Consider the following 19,537-nt stretch of genomic DNA (forward strand, 5'->3'; position numbering starts at 1 on the left):
AAACAAACAACTAGGATATTGCCACCATGAATTTTAACATAAAGAGTTGGTTCACTATCACTCTTTTGAAATGAGTTTTCAAGAAAATACTTGTCAATTTTATCATACCATGCTCGTGGCTCTTGTTTAACCACATAGAGTACCTTCTTCAATTTGTACACTTTATGCTCTATGTCTTTGATTTCAAAATCTTGAGGTTGTTCCACATACACTTCTTCCTCAAGTTCTCAATTTAGAAAAGTTGATTTAACATCAAGCTGAAAAACTTGCCAATTCTTTTGAGCTACTAATGCCAAAACAGTTCTAATAGCATCAATTCTAGCAACATATGCGAATCACTACTAATATGGCAGCCACAAGTTCCAAATTGGGTGCTTCGCTAAAGGAACTTCACCTTGCGGGATCTTTTCTTTGCAAACAAAACCAGCCACCACTACCTTGGGAGAGAGAACACCATCCATCTACGGTGAGTAAAATTTTCCTCTTGTAAAGTCCATAAGGTAATGAAGCGGACATGTAGCTTTACTTAATTAGGCTCCTTGATTAATTCAAGTGTTTCCTTCCCCTATTAGTTACTGCCTTGGAGGTGTTGATTGCTTGTAGCTAAAATAGCCAGCAATCTTGGGTGAACCTTGCTGCCCGCCTGTGATACGAACATCGTTCCGTCGCTTCGAAGCTGCGAATATCATAAGTGGCTGCCATAAGTGCTTCTGTAACTACAAGTTCGCCACCTACTCTACTTTACATTTCTCTACACTTTAGGAAGATCTTCTTCGTGGGTCTTGACCTTGCAAAGGAATTCTTGGAAATTGCGCCTAAGGTATGTGATCCAACCCTATGTCAGTGTATTACGTATATTTGCATATATTTAGATTTGTTGCAAGCTTTTATTACAGTTAATTATATAAAACTTGTTTTGAAAAGGTTTCTCATTGGTCACTTTTAGCATGTCATACTAAATGGATGAATTGTCATTTTCCATGAAATGCTCTAGTCTTAACATGCTTTCTTATTTATACAAAAAAAGAAGAGCTTTGTGACTAAGTGATTTGGAAACTCAAATTCATGAAACACTATTACAGAGCATTCTATTTATGACATGGTTCCAATGGATTTGAACGGGGAAGCCCCTTTGGTTTGAAACGTCTACAAAATTTATGGCACGGTATTGCAGACATTAAATTGCTTCTATCTATATTTGTATACAGTCTTGGTATGGAATGGGTTCCACCAGTAAGGTTGATCTCTGGTGGGGATCTACTGTCCAACTTGCCAGTGGGTGGATACACTGGGCGTGATCACGTAGACCGGTCGAGTTTTATCTGCCCGTAAGGTTGATCTTGGGCAACCAGTAGGGAGTCCTCTGGCTATTGATAATATTACATTGCGAGCTTTAGGACCTATGAGTCCTGCGAACGAGTGTTCGCCTTGGGTACGCTACTTGCCAATAAGGTTGAGAATTGGCCACAGAGAAGACTGTTAGGTATTTGATTTCAAAGTGGAAAACTGCAAAACCAAGTAGTTGGAAATATATTCTTTGTCATTGATTTCAAAGTAGAAAACTGCATAACCAAGTGGATGGGAATATATTCTTTGTCATTGATTTCAAAGTGGAAAATTGCATAACCGAGTGGTTGGAACTATTTTTGTAAAAACATGTATTTTCTTATGTAGCTTATGTAGAAATGATTTTCTTGCTGCTTATCAATTTCTGCATAGACTAAAATTTTATGGCATGTTACTTCTTTTCCGCACCAGCATGTTTTCGTTTTCCTATTAGCTGACTTGGATTTGGAAAACCGGCTGGGCTATTAGCTCATTATGTGGTTTAACAATTTTCAGATACCGAAGTGCGGCAGTAGACTTGCTGAGTTCGGGCACTTGGATTGGAACCTAAGACATTTCCTGCCTTCTTTCATTATTTTCAGTTTAGAAACTTTTGTTATTTTATTAACGTGATTATCGTCGAATAAGTATTGTGCATTTAGGCTTTTGGACCTAGAGATGTATTTCGTTTGAGCTTTAACTGAGACTAAAATTTCCGCATTCATTAGTCGCTCTAAATATTGAGAATAGTTGGTTCTGAAGAAGCCTTGCATGCTTGTGGGGGGCAACCCTATGGGCATGCGGCGGCTGTCACGTGCGCCGGACCCCGGATTTTTGGTTCGAGGCGTGACAGTTGAAGTATTATGTCACGCCCCGACCCCACTGTGTAGATACTATCTGGTTCTAGGTCATCTACCCTCCCATGTTTTGTTTTCCAGCAGCACTAACCGTGCCCGACCCACTCCACGGGGCCCACCCTTTGGAGATGCTGAAAACGCGTCTACATAGGGAGAGGAGAAATCCACATGTATAGCCCAGTAACTTTTCCTCCCTCCGATGTGGGATCTCACAGATTTTGTCTTCATTCATGAGGTGGCTGCTGTCATATGCAATAGACCATCCGCGAAATGCCTTCTGCGATGGACGCTAGCAAATCCCCTTTAACAAATTAGCCAAAACCGTTTCTAACTCCAAAACCTTATGTAACAGCTAACAACCACACACATTCCTCCCCTCTTTCTAACTTAAACAAACTGAAAGTCAAACACAACCACAAACCACCTACGGTTTTGCTATCTAACCCGAACAAATTAGAAACTTATTCTAACTAGACTTAATGCCCAAATTAAAGCGAGACCCATTCTCGTCAACTTTTTGTGTGGGCCCAAAAACTCCGACGATGTGTGATGGGGTGTAAAAGCGCAGCAGCCTGTTAGCTGCCGACACGTGGCTAGAGGGGGGGGCCACCGCGGACCAGCCTATTAGCTGCCGGCACGTGTCTCGAGGGGGGAGGCCCACTGCAGACCCCGCGTCAGCAGGGGTAGTTCGGTAATTACCACATAGTAGGTGAGCCTGAACCTATAGCTGGTGGACACCTGCCTTGGAGCATTAACTCCCCACCTACCCCAAATTTCCCCTATAAAAGGGCTTCCAAAGCTCATAAATCAAGGTATTGAATTCTCACCCACCACTCTTAAAACTCCCTCTTCACTCCGGCTCATACCGACTTGAGTGTCGAAGGGCCTGTCCGGAGTACACTCCGGGTCGGTCATTCTGACCTCGTTTGCTTCTGTGCAGAACATAGTTCATCCGGACTCTATTTCCTTCACTTCAGCACCTCGGGTCCTCCAGCTCGGCTCTTACGTCACTGTCATATCTGTTACCGATTTTAGGCCTAACAACGTGCAAGAGTAAAAAATGACTCTCAACACTCCCCCTTAGTGCTGACTCTCTATTGGTCACGCCAAGTTCCTTTCTAAACTTCGCAAACTTCTTGTAGCTCAGCCCTTCAAAAGCAGCAAAGGCTACAAACACACCAATCATCGTAACTTTGGCTAATAGGCTGAACGTCTCGTAATAATCATGCCCGTACTTCTACAACAATCGTTGAGCAACAATTCTCGCTTTGAACCTCTCTGCGATCCATCTGCTTTCATCAATACCTTGTATACCCACTTACACGAAATAGGTGACACTCCAGCATGTAGTGGCGATCCTCACCCTCCGATCTATAAGAGGATTGCAAATTATATAAAGCCCTATACATTAGAGGGTTAGGATCATCCTACAAAGATGATTTATGATGCACCGCCTCTTTACGTTGTGGCTCATCAAATGAACGGTATGGATCATCTTAAGAGGTGGGCCGCACCAGAGATTATGAATACCGGACTTCAGATGCACACATCATATAAAATCTCATTTTTAGCATTAATAATGGCGGTGCATATACGGCACCACGATTCAATGTTATTGTCTGAAGAATAATGATATGGTAACCGAATTATTCATTCAGTGCATGGATTAGGGTTCTACTTGCTGGGAAACCACATGCTTAAGTTGGTATTATCTTGACATTCCTCACCTAATTTAGTAATATAAAAATCCTAGTCATCTTTGGCCACTGAATTTTTTTTTTCACAGTTGTGTGTTCAAGTCTCCGGGTAGGATATGAAAAAATGACTTGAGAGCAGTAAGGCCCTCTTTGGATTGCAAGAAAAACATTTTTGTTTGAAATTTTTTTCTTGAGAAACTTTTTTCTTTGAACAATTTAACAGGAAATTATATGAACATGCTTAATTTGGGGATATCATAAAAAATTAAAGAACACTCTAAATAAATAAAAAATGAATAAGGCTGGTTCAAGTTATATTTTTGATGGGTAAAAAAAGTAAGAAATTTCAGAAATATTTTTCCATGCCAATCTACTTTCAAAAAAAATCCTGCAATTGTATATTTTTAACCATAAGCGCCTCTTTGCAGTTTTTTTATGGGTATTGTTTTCTCTTTTCTAAATTTGGCATTCAATCGAGGCCCAACACGTGGCACCAGAGACCCAAAAATGTTCTACGGCAAAATGGTAATTTTATCGTACTTCCAAAAACTCAAGCAAGATAAACTCCGAATCCGATAATCAAGCAAACCAACCTAATCAGAAAGGGTCCCAAAATCGCAAAATTCCCATAGGGCAAAGTACTCTACTCTATAAAAGAGGACCAAACTCCTAGGTACACATCTTGCATCTCAATTTCTTACTCTTAAGCCCTCGGAATGCTCGGGTCATACTGTTGCCAAATTTCTGAGAGTCCAACTCCAATCCTCTTTCTGACACTTCTGTGTGCAGATGTTGCTGGTTATCTCTCTCGGAGCAAGCTCTGCACAGCTCATTTTAGCGTCCATTGCAAAAGGCATTTCACTGATGGTCTGTCGCATGTCACACCAACCACACAAGCTCACTTTTCAGCAGCTTTTGTCGTCATTCACAAGGTGCGTGGTCTGGCATGCTACAGACCATCTGCGAGATGCCTTGTCCTAGCAAATCCCCTTGAAAATAACCTCATCTTCATACAATGCAGCCTTTCTTTAGGAAAAGTCAAAAAATTGGAGGGAAACAGGGTGGGAAAATCATTTTCTTTCCCAAAATTAAAATCAAGTTGCATGATCAAGCTGCTGCCGTTGTCCTAGCAGCGTTTCTTGGATTTCAAGTGAGAAAATCAGGTTTTAAAAATCACTCCTGCATCCTAAGATTTCTAAATCCTAGAAATATGGGAGGATACGCTACTCTCTTGCTTACGTAAAGAACGGCGAGAAGTAAAAAACGACGGCTGGTCCTCTTCTTCTCTTGTCTCTTAGCTATAATTTTGAAGAAGTCCCCGATTCTAAAATTCGTGTATCCAAACGGCCCCTTAAAGTCAACATCATTTGGTCAAGGGAGACTTTCAACTTGCGTTTGATCTTCTTGACTTGAGAAACTTCAACAGAGAACCACCGTCCATTTTTCAATTAATTTACACTATACCATTAATATATGTCACAATCTCCACCGATTAAATACAAAGACCAAAGATTTCTTTAACTCAGATATATATAAATATATATATTGAGAAAACGGTTTCTACACACAAGTGTAGATAAGTTATCTACACACTAGCTTAAAATACAGTGGAGGCCCACATTGTTTGGGTGATCCAAACCATTCATTTGATTGGCCGTCACATAGATAGGGTATCCACACAACTCCATAGGATCATCCTAACCCTTCGAACCGTGAAGGCAAAAAATGGACAGATTTGTGAAGGTTTATACACGTCCATTTTACCTCCACAAATCGTTGGGTTGGGATAATCCTATGGAGCTGATTTTTTTTGGACACCCTATCTATGTGAGGACCAATCAAATGAATGGGTTGGATCACCCAAACAATATCCCCTCAACTGTATTTTAAGCTAGTGTGTAGATAACTTATATACACTTAAGTGTAGAAACCGTTTTCTCATATATATTTTAGGTCAAAGCCCCCATGATTTGTTATTCGTAACGGATTGGGAGTGACGATACAGAGCTGAAGTCTTGGGAAATAAGGTAACTTTTCTAACAATCAGAATTATTCAATCAGTGCATTGATTAGATTCTACTTGCTGGGACCCATATAGATTAAGTTGGTTTTATCTTGACATTCTTCACCTAATTTAGTAATATAAAAATCCTACTCATCTTTGGCCATTGAGAATTTTTTTCTCTAATCCTCCACCTGTTGCATTGCTTCCTAGGAGAATGCAATGATTTTTAAATTATACATATTTTTCACATGAATCTTCAAATTTCTTTTTTTTTTCCCTCGGTATCTTCAAATTTCTTGCCAGTTCACATTTGGAGACTCAAAATTTTAAGTATTTAAATAAGAGGAATACTAGACTGAAGGGAGCCCTTGCAAAAAAGAGGTGAAAGAGCTCCTCCATTGGCTTCACATCACATCACTCCCAATAGGAGAGCCTTTTTACCTCTTTTTTGCAAGGGCTCCCTTCAGTTTAGACATACTCTTTTAATAAAAGGCAAACAAAAAGGAGTGGAGGAATTGGTGTGAGACCGGGTGGAAATATCATTTTCCTTCCCAAAATTAAAACCGGAGCCTGTGACCATGGTCTGAAATTTCGGTCGAAATTCGGTAAAGACACACGAAATGCCGGTTTTTTGGGCTGAAATTTTGTGAGGTAATAAAAAAATAATATATTATTTTGAAATTTCGCCAAAATATAGACTAAAATTTCTGAAATTTCAACCGAAATTTGGTAAGTTTCTGTAATTTTGGATTTGGGTCGAAATTTAAAACCATGCCTGAAACCGTCCATGAAGTCTGAAAGTCAACAGCATTTGGTCAAGGGAGACTTCCAACTTGCATTTGAAGATAAAATACACAGACCGAAGATTTCTTCAACGCAGATTTATATTTTCGTCAAACCCCCCATGATTTGTTATTAGAAACCCATTTCCAAAAGCATATGACGACTTGGGAATGACGATTTAAAGCTGATGTCTTGGGTGAGATTCATTCCCCACTCTTGGTCAAACACACCAAAGCTCTTGTATATATTACTCCATACTTCTCCTTGTTTCCTCTCATTCCATTTCAAGTCTTTCCAATTGCATCATTTGAACGGAGTTTCGCCGGAGCTCTACCGGAATTTACCGACATCCGTAAGATCATAGACATGGACTCCACATGGGTCAATACTTCCCTTAGCTTGGACCTCAAAAGCAATCTTTTAGGTCAAATTCCAACGAGCTTAAGAAGCAGTATAATGGATATTGGGAAGAAAATCTCGCCGAAAGAAGAGGTAGGTACATGGAAGCATTGCTCTTTTTGCATGATTTTTTTCTTTTTCCTATCTTGGTTTGTGAAACAATCAAATACTCCAAAAGGCTTAAGGTTTTAGAAGCTTTTAGAGTTGGGGTTATTTAATTATTTATACTTCAACAATCCTCTCCACTTGTGGCCCTTTTTTTGGGTTGGCCGTACACATGGCAAATGTGACTCCACTTTTTACACATGAATTTTTAATATCAAGAAATTATTGAGTATTCATCCCATGACATGCCCTTAGCCCTTAGGCAGCAAGGTTTAAAATTTCGGTTTCCGTACCGGTTTCGGACCCTGAAATTTCAAAATTTCGATCGAAATCTGGTACAAAAGTCGAAATCAATATTTTATTCAATATTAAATTTCGACCGAAATTACCGAAAGTTCGGCCCAAATTTGGATGAAATATTAAATTAATTTAAAAAAGAAACAGATTTTTTGGGTCAAATTTTGAAAAAACCAAAATTTCGGTCGAAATAAATGACTGTTTCGATTTTTAGTGGTTTCGGTGTCGGTCTCCACCGAAATCCGAAATTTCGGACTTCGGTCGAAATTTAAAACCATGTTAGGCAGTAGCTCTGATACCATGTATTAGAGAATAAAATAAAATCAAGATCAAGATTGGGCTATATTGAGTGGTTGGATTGGATTAGGCAGGTGACTTGGATTAGGTTAATCTTTTTCCATAGTAATCTTATTCTCTTGCTACGTTTATCATTTGAGTGTTCTATAAAAACACTCCTTATGCTTATTGTAATCATTCAAGTTTAGTGAAATCTCCTAAACTTATCATGGTATCAAAGCCAACTATCCTGCGCTGACCACAACGCTAGCGAATCCGTCCTCCGGCGGACGGCAGATCTAGCCGTCCGCCTGGCCACCATCCATCGAATGCTCTGCTGCAAACCTCCATTTAGTTTTCTCCAAATCAGCAACCCTCTATTTTTCCCTTTTCTTATCGTTCTCATCATTTTTTTTTCTCACTTGTTGATGTTGACTCTAAGAGGCTTTTCATCAACCACCTTCAATGCAAAAACCATCATCCAACATTGATGGCCGGCAGCCCAGTTTCTTCAACCTTTGGCAGAATCGATGCGGTGCCTTAAATCTGAACCCTTAAAATTCTCACCACTTTATTCTCCTCCACCATCCCTCACAATTTGTAGAGCTATTCCATAGCCCTTTACACCCATGGTTTTCACTTGGTCTTTGGTGTGTTTGCTCATTCAGTCAGAGAAGAAGAGGAGATAGTGAGGGTAATTTCCTCCCCAACTTTGGTTCAAACATTCATTTCGATTGTGTTTTTTAAACCACATACCACAATATTGATAATGACACTCCTATATTCCATTTTCATATAGGCTTGTGTGCCAATCCTTTCAAAAAAGAAGAAGAAGGGCCTCATCACCCTATTTTGTTCTAACAACACCTTCTCTATTTGCCACCCCTTTTACAATTCTTTAGAATGCCTTTCACCCATCTTGTGTGACAGAACCCCAAATTGATAACCACAGTATTATATCTACACTTTATCTTTGCATTGTCCAAATGATAAGAAGTTCTGTTGTTATTTGCTGTCGTCCATCTTAAGTCACTAGATGTCGCTTCTCATCCATCTTTCTTACCTTTTTGAGTCGTCCCCTTAATCTAGATTTCCATTTTCTTGTTTTGTGTTATTTCAGTTGAGGTGCTTCATTTCTTTGAAGTGCGTGCCTGAAATGAGTTTTACTTCATCAACATGATATTTTCAAAAATTTCTAATTGAATTTTGTGAATGATTTTAGGCTAGTGTTTTGGAAGCTGAGTTGAGTCGAGTGAATGAAGAGAACGAGAAGCTAAGCAGGATGTTGAGCATTATGTACGAGAATTTCAGGGTTTTGCAGAGCCAAGTGGTGGATTTAAAGAGTAAGAGTACCGAGAAGGAGAGAGAGGGCTCCGCCTCATCATCCAAGAAGAGAAAGGATGAAAGCCAAGAAAATAATAACAGTAATGGAATTAACGAGAATGCTAATTATAGAAATCCTATTGAGAGCTGCTCTAGCGAAGATTCATGCAAGAAGCCATGTAGACTTACAGAGACAAAGACCTCCAAGGCCTATCTAAGGACTGATCCATCAGATACAAGCTTGGTAAGTAGAAAATTTCTAAAACAATATCACAAGATCAGGGTTGTGTAAGCCCGTGTAATCCAGTATTTTTAAAAAGTATTGTATGGTCCACACCATAGGTGCATTTGACGGGCAACAACGTAAATAGATTGTGCTCATTTTTCCGTAGAATGATCCTAGCCCTCCTATCTAAAGACGAACTGCATATTATGTAAGTGTCTATAGATCGCAGGGCTGGGATCATCCTTTGTAAATGATTTTTTCGACACAACCTATCTGAGTTGTGGCCAGATCAAATGGACGGTTTGGATCATCCTATGGTGTGGGTCGTACAGTACTTTTTAAAAAAATAGTGGACTACGTCTTACATTGTAGTATCAGAAAACTCAAATCCTAAACCCTAATCCCTAAATCCTAAACCCTGCATTTCATTATTTTCAGGTGTTTAAAGATGGATACCAGTGGAGAAAATACGGTCAGAAAGTCACCAGAGACAACCCATCTCCGAGAGCTTACTACAAGTGTTCCTTTGCCCCAGTCTGCCCAGTAAAAAAGAAGGTAACTTCCAGCAGAAAATCAATCTCCACCCTCCATTTAGTTTACTCAACTTGGATTGGTTACTAAGATAATTTTTTTGTAATCTTTCATCCATCAGGTTCAGAGAAGTGCTGAAGATATATCGATCTTAGTAGCCACATATGAAGGGGAGCACAACCACCCACACCCGGCTCGAGTCCAAGTGCCAAATGGTTCAAGCAACTATGCCTTGATCCCTTGCCAGGTCTTGGTCAGCACCTCGAGCCCCACTATTACACTGGACGTGACCTCATCCAAGTTAGTTCAGGACTTAGTGAAACCTCATGGGGAGATCAAGTTGCTGGAAACCCAGCAGTCTCTCCTAGAACAGATGGCTATGTCGTTGTCGAGAGATCCCAATTTTACAACTGCACTTGCGACCGCCATTTCCGGACGGTTTTTTCACCCTAAAGAGGCTAGGGAATAGTGAAAAGATGAAAATTTGAAATGTAACAGCTGATGTAAATAGAATTTTGAAAGGAAAAAGGAAAAATAAAAGTTGTCCAATTAGTTATTATCATATCCACATTTGTACCCATTAAATACCTTACTTTTTTATGTTACCGGAATTTGGTTTTCACGAGTGCGAATTATCCTATAGGAGGGTGCGAATTTTTAATGCCAATTCACGCTAAGGGATGCGAATTATCCTATAGGAGGGTGCGAATTTACCACTGCTCTTGATCTTCTTGACTTCTCAAAAAAACTAGGGCAGTGATAAATCAACTCCCCAAATGGATAAATCGACTCCCCATGTGTCTAGGAGAGAGATAGACACATGGGGAGTCGATTTATCACTCCCCAAAAACTATACTAGACACACCGGCCATTATTTCAATTGATTTACACCAATCCATCCGTATATGTCTCAATCACCACTAATAATAAAATGCAAAGACTTAACAATATTTCAACGCAGAGATATACTTTACGTCAAAGCCCTCATGATTTGTTATTAGAAACCCATTTCAAAAGCATGGTGACGGCTTGGGAGTGACGATTCAAAGCTGATGTCTTGGGTGAGATTCATCTCCCCTTCTGTACAAACACACCAAAGCTCTTGTATATATCTCTACATTTCTCCTAGTTTCCTCTCATTCCATTTCGAACTTGTGCCCAAGAGCAACATTTGATCGGAGTTTAACTACGTCTTTAAGCTCATAAACATGGACTCCGCATGGGTCAATACCTCCCTTGGATTGGATCTCGGCAGCAATCTTTTGGGTGAAAATCCGACGAGCTTAAGAAGCGATGTAAATGATTTTGGGAAGAAACTCTCGCCGAAAGAAGAGGTAGGCACAAGGAAGAATTGCTCTTTCTGCATGATTTTTGTTTTACTAATCTTGGCTTTTATCAAATATTCTTTCCAAAGAGCTTTGATTGGATTTCGCGTAAAATATGGGAGAAGGTTTTAATTTTCAGCTAGAGAGATTTTCCTAGATTTCCGAGATTTTTATATTATGAACCCAAATCGGTTATCAATGTGATTGATCTTCCTAGTGGGAAGATGGGCCTCTCAACCCGCTTTGAAAGAAGTGTCAGTCCTCCTCTCTATGCAAAAACACAATTTCCAGGATAAATTTCATCATTCATTTGAAAAACCCACATGACCACTTCCTCTAAAACTCCTACCCAAGCAAATCTAGATAACCATTCAGGGTACCATCCCCTTCTTTTGGGTGCCAAAGAGAAAAACACACAAAATATAAACTGATTTATGATACCCTAAGTGGGACCCGTCGAGGAACGTAACATTCTAATTAAATTTTGTGAATGATTTTAGGCCACCGTTTTGGAAGCGGAGTTGAGTCGAGTGAGTGAAGAGAATGAGAAGCTAAGCAAGATGTTGAGCGCCATGCAAAAGAAATTCTGGGTTTTGCAGAGCCAAGTGGTCGATTAAGGAGCAAGAGTACCAAGAAGGAGATTGAATGGTCTCTGTCATCATCAAAGAAGAGGAAGGATGAAAGCCTTGAAAATAATAACAGTAATGGAATTAACGAGAATGCTAATTACATTAATCCTATTGAGAGCAGCTCTAGCGGAGATTCGTGCAAGAAACCTTGTAGACTTACCAAGACGAAGACCTCCAAGGCCTATCTAAGTACTGATCCATCAGATAAAAGCCTGGTGAGTTGAAAATTTCAAAAATAAGATCACAAGTTCAAAAATTTATATGGTGTAAGCCTATGTAGTCCAATTTCTTTCAAAAACTACTATACGGGCAACACCATAGGATGATCCAAAGCGTCCATTTGGTGACCCATAACGTAAATAGGTTGTGCCCAAAAAAATCATTTCCATATGATAATCCTAGCCCTCCCATCTATAGAGGAACTCCATATTATGGAAAACTCTAGATGGGAGAAATGATTTTTTGGGCACAACCTACTTATATCGTGGCCCATATAATGGACGGTTTGGATCATCCGATGGTGTAAGCCGTAGATTACTTTTTGATAAATACTGTACTATACCTTAATAGTCTGTAAAAACTCAAACCCTAAATCTTACATTTCTTTGTTTTCAGGTGATTAAAGATGGATACCAGTGGAGAAAATACGGTCAGAAAGTCACCAGAGATAACCCATCTCCTAGAGCTTACTACAAGTGCTCCTTTGCCCCTGTCTGCCCAGTGAAAAAGAAGGTAACTTCCTATCAATCTCCATCGTCCATCTCGTTTACTCAACTTGGATTGGTTTCTAAGGTTTTTATTTTTTACTTTTTATTTTTTTGTAATTTTTCTTGCATCAGGTTCAGAGAAGTGTTGAGGATAGTTCGATCGTAGTAGCCACATATGAAGGGGGGCACAACCACCCACACCCGGCTCGAGCCGAAGTGCCCAATGGCTCGAGCCACAGTAGAAGTTGCAGTTCGGTCCCTTGCTCGGTCTCGGTCAGCACCTCGAGCCCCAATTTTACACTGGATTTGATCCAATGTAAGTTAGTTCAGGACGCGGCGAAATCTCAGTCTCTCGTCGAACAGATGGCTACGTCCTTGGTGAATGATCTCAATTTTGCAATGGCACTTGCAGCCTCCATTTCCGGTCGGTTTTTTCAAAGATGAAAATTTGAATTGTAATGCTGATATACATAGAATTTTGAAAAAGGGAAGATGAAACACATTGGGTGTTAATTTGATTTTTGTTGAGAAAATCCGCCGGGCAATCCGATGCGATTGTGCACAAATATAACGGAAAAGTAAAATAAACAAGCCACAAGATGAACACCAAGATTTTACGTGGTTCGGCCAAGCCTACTCCACAGGCGAGAAATATGATCTTCCACTGTGAGAAAACTATATACAAGGATTACAATGGGTTAATCTCAAACCCGCAACTCATTCCTTGCTTCTCAAACCCAAGACCGTACAAGAGATAATACGAGAGATAAACCCGAAAAAGAACCCAAGAGAAAATCCCGAGATAAAAAACCTCTGCTCCCTTTCTCTCTTTTTCTTCTCTCTCCTTTGGCAGACGACACACCAAAGACGTCTTGTTTCGCCACAACCCAAGAGAACAACACTTCTCTTTTTATAGTTTAGTTTTCCCCAAAAGCTAAAAATAGAAATCTCTATTTTTGCTTTTGCCTTCCCATCCAAGCAACGACCGTGGGTGGGAAATAAGGGAACTTTCCCAACAATTTTAGCAAATAGTTACCCAATTATATGATAATCATAGTTGTAGAGTTTTGTTTAGTGGGAAAATCGGCACGAGTTTTGAAGGCTAGGCTGAGGCCTTGTTCGTTTAAGGTTATGTCAACCAATTGTGAGTGCTAAACTGATTATTGGACTCAGAATTTTGTTTAAATTTGAGTCGAATAATCGGTTTAACCCTCACAATCTGTTTTCATAATCTTAAATGAACTTGGCCTGAGCCACATGTAAGGTTGACCCTGGGATAAACGGAAGTACCGTGTGGAGGGGATGTGTGCAGCTAAGTACACCAACAAATTTTGACTTCTCTAGAGAGGTGAGTGGGAATGGCCTTCTGGGTCATATGCATAAACAAAAGTGATGCAACTGTTTTCCTTCTATATGTCAAAATTAGAAGTCTTACACATATATAATACTGAGGTTCGTATTTGGGAATAATTCAGCAAGCTAGGTTTGGATACGCGTATTTTAGAATCCTGGATTTCCTTAAAATTGTAGTTGAGAGACGAGAAGAAAGAAATCAGCTGTCGTTTTCTGATTTCTAGCCCTTCTTTCCGACAACAAGAGAGCTGGCGATCGCCCCATGTTTCCAGGTTTTAGAAATCGCAGGATGCGGGAGAGATTTCTAAAACCTGCGATTTCTAAAACCTGGTTTTCTTACTTAAAATCCAAGAAAACTAGCCCTTCTTTGGGGCTGTTTGGATACGCGGATTTTAGAATCCAGGTTTTAGTTTGAAAACAGTGTAAAAGAGGGTAATGATCAAGCTGCTGGTATGCTGACAACGTTTCTTGGATTTTAAGTGAGAAATTCACGTTTTAAAAATCTCTCCTGCATCCTGAGATTTCTAAAACCTGGAAATATGGGAGGATCTGCTACTCTCTTGCTGATGGAAAAAGTGCGAGAAGTAAAAAACGACGGCTGGTCCGTTTCTTCTCCTTTCTCTTAGCTACAATTTTGAAGAAATCCTAGATTCTAAAATCCGCGTACCCAAACGGCCCCTTAAATGTTTATAAAAAGTTGGGAAATGTTTGGGAGTGATTAAGCGCATGTAATTTTTAGAGTAATTGTGAGTTCAATTTTCACTGCAATATGTTTTCAAATAATTTTAAATTTCACGAGATTTACGAATATTATGTAGAAAATGAATCAAAGCCCTAATACCTTTTTTTTTTTATGCCATAGGGTATCCCCACCCCACTTCGTGGGGCGGGACTAGTCCCTAGGGATGCACGCAGGCACTCGGTAGACCACACGCATCAGTTGAACAAGGGGGGAATCAAAGCCCTGATACCTCTTGTTGAAAAAGAGATAAAAGCAAGAAGAACAAAACTAATTAAGAAGTAAAACCCACAAAATAAGGGGAGAGAATTATCTTTTCTTGAATATTATTTTCAACACATTAACGTACCCACTTCTTTACTTGCCATTCACGTTTTTCTCCACCCCTTTTATAAACAAAAAGAAGACAAGATTTATTAACACTAAAACTCCAACAGTCCTGACTATGGCCAAATTCTTTTCTGACTTTATCCCTTTAACAAGGGAAACGCTAGCATCCATCACAGAAGGCATTTCGGGTATGGTCTGTTGCATCTGACAGCAGCCACACAGGCTCACTTTTCAGCAGATTTTGTCTTCATTCATGAGGTGGCTGCTGTCAGATGCAACAGACCATCCGCGAAATGCCTTCTGCGATGGACCCTAGCAAATCCCCTTTAACAAATTAGCCAAAACCGTTTCTAACTCAAACAGCTAACAACCACACACATTCCTCCCCTCTTTCTAACTTAAACAAACCGAAAGTCCAACAAAACCACAAACCACCTACGATTTTGCTACCTAACCCGAACAAATTAGAAACTTATTCTCATCAACTTGCGTCGGCCCAACAACTCCGACGACGTGCAACAGTCAAAATGACTCTTAATTAACACTCCCCCTCAGCACTGACTCTCTATTGGTCACTCCAAGTTCCTTTCTAAACTTCGCAAACTTCTTGTAGCTCAACCCTTCAAAAGCAGCAAGGGCTACGAACGCACGAATCGTCGTGACTTTGGGTAATAGGCTGAACGTCTCACAATATAATCATGCCCGAACTTCTCCAAGAATCGTTGAACAACAATTCTCGCTTTGAACCTCTCTGCAATCCACCTGCTTTCATCAATACCTTGTATACCCATTTACATGAAATAGGTGACACTCCAACAGGTAGTGGCGATCCTCACCCTCCAATCTACAAGAGGACTGCTAATGATATAAACCCCTATACATTAGAGGGTTAGGATCATCCTACGAAGATGATTTACGATGCACGGCCTCTTTACGTAGTGGCTCATCAAATGAACGGTTTGGATCATCTTATGAGGTGGGCCACACCAGACATTCTGAATACTGGACTTCAGATGCACACATCATATAAAATCTCATTTTATACGGCACCACGGTTCAATGTGTCTGAAGAACAATGATATGGTAACCGAATTATTCAATCAGTGCATGGATTAGGGTTCTACTTGCTGGGAACCACATGCTTAAGTTGGTATTATCTTGACATTCCTCATCTAATTTAGTAATATAAAGATCCTAGTCATTTTTTGTCATTGAATTTTTTTTTCTCTAGTCATGCACGTCACATTGGAGAATGCAAATTTTTCAGTATTTTAAAACGTTTTTCACCGTTGTGTGTTCAAGGCCCTCTTTGGATTGCAACAAAAAACATTGTTGCTTGAAAAAAATTTCTTGTGAAACCTTTTTCTTTGAATAATTTAACAGGAAATGATATGAACATGCTTAATTTGGGGATATCATCAAAAATTAAAGAACACTCTAAATAAAATAAAAATGAATAAGGCGGGTTCAAGTTCTATTTTTTATGGGTAAAAAAAGTAAGAAATTTTAGAAATATTTTTCCATGACAATCTGCTTTCAAAAAAATCCTGCAACTGTATATTTTTTAATTTGTTTTTTTTTTTTTTTTTTTTTGAAATTTCATGTATATATTTTTTTAATCATAAGCGCCTCTTTGCAGTTTTTTTTATGGGTATTGTTTTCTCTTTTCTAAATTTGGCACTCAATCAAGGCCCAACACGTGGCACCGGAGACCCAAAAATGATCTACGGCAAAATAGTAATTTTATTGTACATCCAGAAACTCAAGTAAGATAAACTCCGAATCCGATAATCTAGCAAACCAAACTAATCAGAAAAAGTCCCAAAATGGCAAAATTCCTAAATGGCAAAGGACTCTACTCTATAAAAGATGACCAAACTCCTAGGTACACATCTTGCATCTCAATTTCATACTCTTAAGCCCCAGAATGCTCGGGTCATACTGTTGCCTAATTTCTTAGAGTCCCTCTGAATCCAACTCCAATCCTTTTTCTGACACTCTTCCATGTGCAGATGTTGCAGGTTTTCTCTCTCGGACCAAGCTCTGCACAGCTCATTTTAGCGTCCATCGCAAAAGGCATTTCACAGATGGTCTGTCGCATATCACACCATCCACACACAGGCTCACTTTTCAGCAGCTTTTGTTTTCATTGAAGAACCACAAACATGGTTGTGCGGCAACGAGTCGTCCATGGAAGAACCACAAACGCCTGGAGAACGAAATCCCTAAATTGCGTAGCGGAGAAATAAACCCTAAACTCACCGAGAAAAACTAAATCGTTTTTGGACTTTTGCACAAGAGTAGGTCGATTGACTTTCTACATAAATCACATTTTTTGTCAAATGCCCAAAAAGCCCATTGCACCATGCATAAGAAAAAGAAAATAATAAAAGGGTGCAAGGGCTTTTAAGGAATAATAATTTTTTTTGCCCAACTTAAGGAGGGCAGTTGCCCCCCTTGCGCTACACGTAGCTCTACCCCTGCCTGTTGGGGGCGACCCTATGAGCGTGTGGCAGCTGTCACGTGCGCCGGACCCCGGATTTTTGCTTCGGGGCATGACAATTAAAGTATTATGTCAATTCCCGACCCCACTGTGTAGATATTGTCCGGTTCTCGGTCATTTACCCTCCCCGGTTTTGTTTTCCAGCAGCACTAACCGTGCCTGACCTACTCCGCGGGGCCTACCCCTTGGAGATGCTGAAAACGCACCTACATAGGAAAAGGAGAAATCCACATATATAGCCCAGTAACTTTTCCTCCCTTTCCGATGTGGGATCTCACAATCCACCCCCCTTAGGGCCCAGCGTCCTCGCTAGCACACCGTACTGGATGGGAGGTCATGCTCTGATACCATTATGTCACGCCCCGACCCCACTGTGTAGATATTGTCCGGTTCTGGGTCATCTACCCTCCCCGGTTTTGTTTTCCAACAGCACTAACCGTGCCCAACCCACTCCGCGGGGCCTGCCCCTTGGAGATGCTGAAAACGCGTCTACATAAGGAGAGGAGAAATCCACATATATAGCTCAGTAACTTTTCCTCCCTTTCCGATGTGGGATCTCACATATTTTGTCTTCATTCATGAGGTGGCTACTGTCAGATGCAATAGACCATCCGCGAAATGCCTTCTGCGATGGACGCTAGCAAATCCCCTTTAACAAATTAGCCAAAACCGTTTCTAACTCCAAAACCTTATGTAACAGCTAGCAACCACACACATTCCTCCCCTCTTTCTAACTTAAACAAATTGAAGGTCAAACACAACCACAAACCACCTACGGTTTTGCTACCTAACCCGAACAGATTAGAAACTTATTCTAACTAGATCTTAATGCCCAAATTAAAGCGAGACCCATTCTCGTCAACTTTTTGTGTCGGCTCAACAACTCCGACGACGTGCAAGAGTAAAAAATGACTCTCAACACTCCCCCTCAGCGCTGACTCTATTGGTCACACCAAGTTCCTTTCTAAACTTCGCAAACTTCTTGTAGCTCAGCCCTTCAAAAGCAACAAAGGCTACAAACGCACGAATCGTCGTAACTTTGGCTAATAGGTTGAACGTCTCGTTATAATCATGCCCGTACTTCTACAAGAATCGTTGAGCAACAATTCTCGCTTTGAACCTCTCTGTGATCCATCTGCGATCCATCTGCTTTCATCAATACCTTGTATACCTACTTACACGAAATAGGTGACACTCCAGCATGTAGTGGCGATCCTCACCCTCCGATCTGTAAGAGGAATGCAAATTTTATAAAGCCCTATACATTAGAGGGTTAGGATCATCCTACAAAGATGATTTACGATGCACCGCCTCTTTACGTTGTGGCTCATCAAATGAACGGTATGGATCATCTTAAGAGGTGGGCCGCACCAGAGATTATGAATACTGGACTTCAGATGCACACATCATATAAAATCTCATTTTTTGCATTAATAATGTCGGCGCATATACGGCACCACGATTCAATGTTATTGTCTGAAGAACAATGATTTGGTAACCGAATTATTCAATCGGTGCATGGATTAGGGTTCTACTTGCTGGGAACCACATGCTTAAGTTGGTATTATCTTGACATTCCTCACCTAATTTAGTAATATAAAAATCCTAGTCATCTTTGGCCATTGAAATTTTTTTCCTCTAATCATGCACGTCACATTGGAGAATGCAAAATTTTCAGTATTTTAAAACTTTTTTCACAGTTGTGTGTTCAAGTCTCCGCGTAGGATATGAAAAAATGACTTGAGAGCAGTAAGGCCCTCTTTGGATTGCAAGAAAAACATTTTTACTTGAAATTTTCTTCTTGAGAAACTTTTTTCTTTGAACAATTTAACAGGAAATGATACGAACATGCTTAATTTGGGGATATCAAATTAAAGAACACTCTAAATAAAAAAAATGAATAAGGCTGGTTCAAGTTATATTTTTGATAGGTAAAAAAAGTAAGGAATTTTAGAAATATTTTCCATGCCAATCTACTTTCAAAAAAATCCTGCAATTGTATATTTTTTAATCATCTACGGCAAAATGGTAATTTTATTGTACTTCCAGAAACTCAAGGAAGATAAACTCCGAATCCGATATTCTAGCAAACCAACCTAATCAGAAAGTCCCAAAATCGCAAAATT

General features: G+C 39.9%; 2 protein-coding genes across 2 annotated transcripts; both read left to right on the forward strand.

The window, feature by feature from the left end:
• The first annotated feature begins 6,902 nt into the window (after positions 1–6,902).
• LOC143856699 (putative WRKY transcription factor 40) lies at positions 6,903–10,331 on the forward strand. Its single transcript, XM_077366967.1, has 4 exons — positions 6,903–7,160; positions 8,968–9,312; positions 9,733–9,849; positions 9,947–10,331. Exons 1-4 carry the CDS (start codon positions 7,035–7,037, stop codon positions 10,292–10,294), a joined length of 936 nt encoding a protein of 311 aa, XP_077223082.1. The 5' UTR covers positions 6,903–7,034; the 3' UTR covers positions 10,295–10,331.
• Positions 10,332–11,265: 934 nt separating this feature from the next.
• LOC143856680 (WRKY transcription factor WRKY76-like) lies at positions 11,266–12,954 on the forward strand. Its single transcript, XM_077366946.1, has 4 exons — positions 11,266–11,275; positions 11,702–11,994; positions 12,395–12,511; positions 12,619–12,954. Exons 1-4 carry the CDS (start codon positions 11,266–11,268, stop codon positions 12,928–12,930), a joined length of 732 nt encoding a protein of 243 aa, XP_077223061.1. The 3' UTR covers positions 12,931–12,954.
• Positions 12,955–19,537: the final 6,583 nt, after the last annotated feature.

Source organism: Tasmannia lanceolata, unplaced genomic scaffold (genome assembly GCF_043159265.1).
Source record: "Tasmannia lanceolata isolate RefF3 unplaced genomic scaffold, GAP_Taslan_0.1 ptg000023l, whole genome shotgun sequence".
NCBI classification, from domain to species: Eukaryota; Viridiplantae; Streptophyta; class Magnoliopsida; order Canellales; family Winteraceae; genus Tasmannia; species Tasmannia lanceolata.

Coding starts and splice junctions, on each gene's coding strand:
- LOC143856680 (XM_077366946.1), top strand. Junction 11,995..12,394: donor ATCCATCAGATAAAAGCCTG/GTGAGTTGAAAA, acceptor CTTTGTTTTCAG/GTGATTAAAGATGGATACCA. Junction 12,512..12,618: donor TCTGCCCAGTGAAAAAGAAG/GTAACTTCCTAT, acceptor TTCTTGCATCAG/GTTCAGAGAAGTGTTGAGGA.
- LOC143856699 (XM_077366967.1), top strand. CDS start 7,035: ATGGACTCCACATGGGTCAATACTTCCCTTAGCTTGGACCTCAAAAGC. Junction 7,161..8,967: donor AAATCTCGCCGAAAGAAGAG/GTAGGTACATGG, acceptor GAATGATTTTAG/GCTAGTGTTTTGGAAGCTGA. Junction 9,313..9,732: donor ATCCATCAGATACAAGCTTG/GTAAGTAGAAAA, acceptor CATTATTTTCAG/GTGTTTAAAGATGGATACCA.